This window comes from Olea europaea, unplaced genomic scaffold, assembly GCF_002742605.1.
Source record: "Olea europaea var. sylvestris unplaced genomic scaffold, O_europaea_v1 scaffold2502, whole genome shotgun sequence".
NCBI classification, from domain to species: Eukaryota; Viridiplantae; Streptophyta; class Magnoliopsida; order Lamiales; family Oleaceae; genus Olea; species Olea europaea.
The window spans coordinates 53,446-55,982 of record NW_019243260.1 but is presented as its reverse complement, the minus strand read 5'-3'; the positions used below and the strand labels follow the sequence as shown (position 1 = coordinate 55,982).

General features: G+C 38.4%; 1 protein-coding gene across 1 annotated transcript in view; it reads left to right on the top strand.

Annotated features, from left to right (window-relative positions):
* Positions 1-921, top strand: part of LOC111382458 (polyadenylate-binding protein-interacting protein 11-like) — a 4,202-nt gene extending 3,281 nt beyond the window's left edge. The window contains exons 2-7 of the mRNA XM_023006438.1: positions 21-65; positions 152-224; positions 313-425; positions 530-589; positions 668-715; positions 802-921. Coding sequence (XP_022862206.1) covers positions 21-65; positions 152-224; positions 313-425; positions 530-589; positions 668-715; positions 802-906 — 444 coding nt within the window. The 3' untranslated portion in view covers positions 907-921. The remainder of the gene's footprint in view (positions 1-20; positions 66-151; positions 225-312; positions 426-529; positions 590-667; positions 716-801) is intronic.
* The last annotated feature ends 1,616 nt before the right edge of the window (positions 922-2,537 follow it).

Here is a 2,537-nt window from a genome sequence, read left to right as displayed (position 1 = left end):
TTTTTTTGTTATGAATATAGGTTACTGAAGAGCAACTTGCAGCATTATTCATTAATTGTGGGCAGGTAAAACATGTCACTATTCCATCTCAGTGATAAAATTTATATACAACTTAGTTCTAAATATATTTCCCACACTAATCATGCTGAAGGTTGTGGATTGTCGCGTTTGTGGGGATCCTAATTCTGTGCTTCGTTTTGCCTTCGTTGAATTCACTGATGAAGGTATGTCAATGACCTGTTTGTTTGGTTGTGCAATTTGGTGAAAACCTGGGATCATATTTTTTTGCATTGTGTCTCAAATGGCTAACAGAAGGGGCAAGAAATGCTTTGAGTTTGGCCGGAACTATGTTGGGATATTATCCAGTGAGAGTGCTGCCTTCGAAAACTGCAATTGCACCTGTTAATCCAACATTCTTGCCAAGGGTGAGAAACCTTTGGCAATCTTTAACTACTTTTGACACATGTTGTAACTTGAATCAGTTAAAGGAATAGAAAACTAATGGCTGTTTTCTTTTCTATGGCACTAGTCTGAGGATGAAAGGGAGATTTGTGCCAGAACTATCTATTGTACAAACATTGATAAGAAGGTAGCTCTGGAATTCACAAGCGTTTTGCCATGTGTCAATTATGTCGCACTTGCATGATTGTTTGTTTGCTTGATGCAGCTTACGCAAGTGGACGTCAAACTCTTCTTTGAATCTATTTGTGGAAAGGTTTGTAGCTGCCCGTATAATAAGTCTCAGTAAATTTTTTTTGTAATATGCAAATTCCATTTGATCTAATGCATTCTCTAACCCAGGTTCACCGCTTGAAATTGCTTGGTGACTATCAGCATTCGGCTCTTATAGCTTTTGTAGAGTTTGTAATGGTAAGAACAATGGGCTTCTCATTCATTTATGCTTGACTACAATTAAATTTACCTCAAAGTTAGTATTATTGTACTAGTTTTAAGCCTCTTTTATATGCTACTTTTGAAAAATGAAATTCGATTAAGAAACTTTTCTTTCTAACTAAAGTTCACTATACATTGTTGTTGTGCTAATATAAGTAGCCCAATTTTGATCTTATGCAATCACTTTCTCACTGTGAAAGTTCACATTTCAATCATAATTCTTATAAATTACCACTAATTTTGGTACATGTATACCCTAGGTTTTGGGGCTCATTTTGATATCGCATAATGTACTATTTATTTGTTGGTGTAAAGAAATGGATTTTCTTTTATGTAGGACAATCTATACCAAATACAATTTCTTATTGTAGTAGAATTTAATTATATTTCTTTCTTGTTTACAATAAGGCTGTTTACCCTATTAGAATTTTAATTACTTATTTCCCTTGATCTATTAGGATAAGATATTACTTTTGCTTATATAAACAAAGGCATAGTACAAATCTTAGATTCAATTCAACTTATTCTTTTACAAAATTTTGAAACTTCTTCGTATCTTAAGAAATAATTTCACTTCAGTACCAAAATCTGTATTAGAGCAAGGATTTTCAGCGTTGTGAAGGAAGGTAGCCAGTTGTATTCAAGATCGATCGGCGGAAGATCAAGGTGGTAGAACACAAATGCGGTGAATAAGTGGTTGGGCGTTGCTAGAGGTTGTAGCAAGTGAGGTGTGACCGAGTTGAAGATGCAAGTGATGATGGGTGCAGTTGGTGAAGGCGACGATTGTCTGGACAAAATAGGATTGGAAGTTGACTGTGATGGACTCTGCCTAATGGAATGGTCGAAGTGGTGTAATCAGTGAGACTGTGCAGAATTGGTGGCATTGTGATGAGTGATAGTGACCGGAGTTGTAGGTACTGAATGAGGAGGTAGAGCAAAGCTGCGGTCGACAAAGAGGGTGGCTAGCGTGGAGATGGCGACTTCGACTAGCAGTGGCTATTACTGTTAGGTCTAGGTTATTAGAATATGACGGGAGTTGAGCAGGTCGATTGTTGGTGTGTTCTTCCCTTTGAAGCAGGTGTGTGGTTGCTGAGATGGAGGTAGTTCGGATGGTAGAGGTGTGGCGAGGTTTGGAGGTCTCTTCAAAGTGGGTTGAGTTTTTGCGGTTGGCTGGCACGTGTGGTTGGACGGCGCTTGGTGGAATGATTTGTGGAATTCGACAGTAGTGTAGTAGATGAGTAGGGAGCTGACGGTTGGATACGCGTGTGGTTTTTGAGTTGGCGTCGGCATCAGCATCGGCATCGGCTTCTACCGGTTGGAATGAATGGAGGAGACGTTGCACATGGCTGATTGGGTTAATTGATATGGACTTGGATTGTTTGGGGTATTGGATTTGTTGGGTTTGTGCTAGTGGGTAGTTGGGTTGGTTTATGGGTTAGGGCTTTTGTGGGTGAAGTGTTGAATTGGGTTTTAGAGTTTGTGCTAGGGCTTGTGTGGGTGTAATATTGGGATTGTATGTATTGGATGATTTCTATTGTTGTACGTGGGTAGATTAAAGAACAGTATTCATAGCAGTAAAATTTAAACAGTAATAAACAACTCCTTTTCTCTAATCTATAGATGAACAAATTGCTGATTTTTTT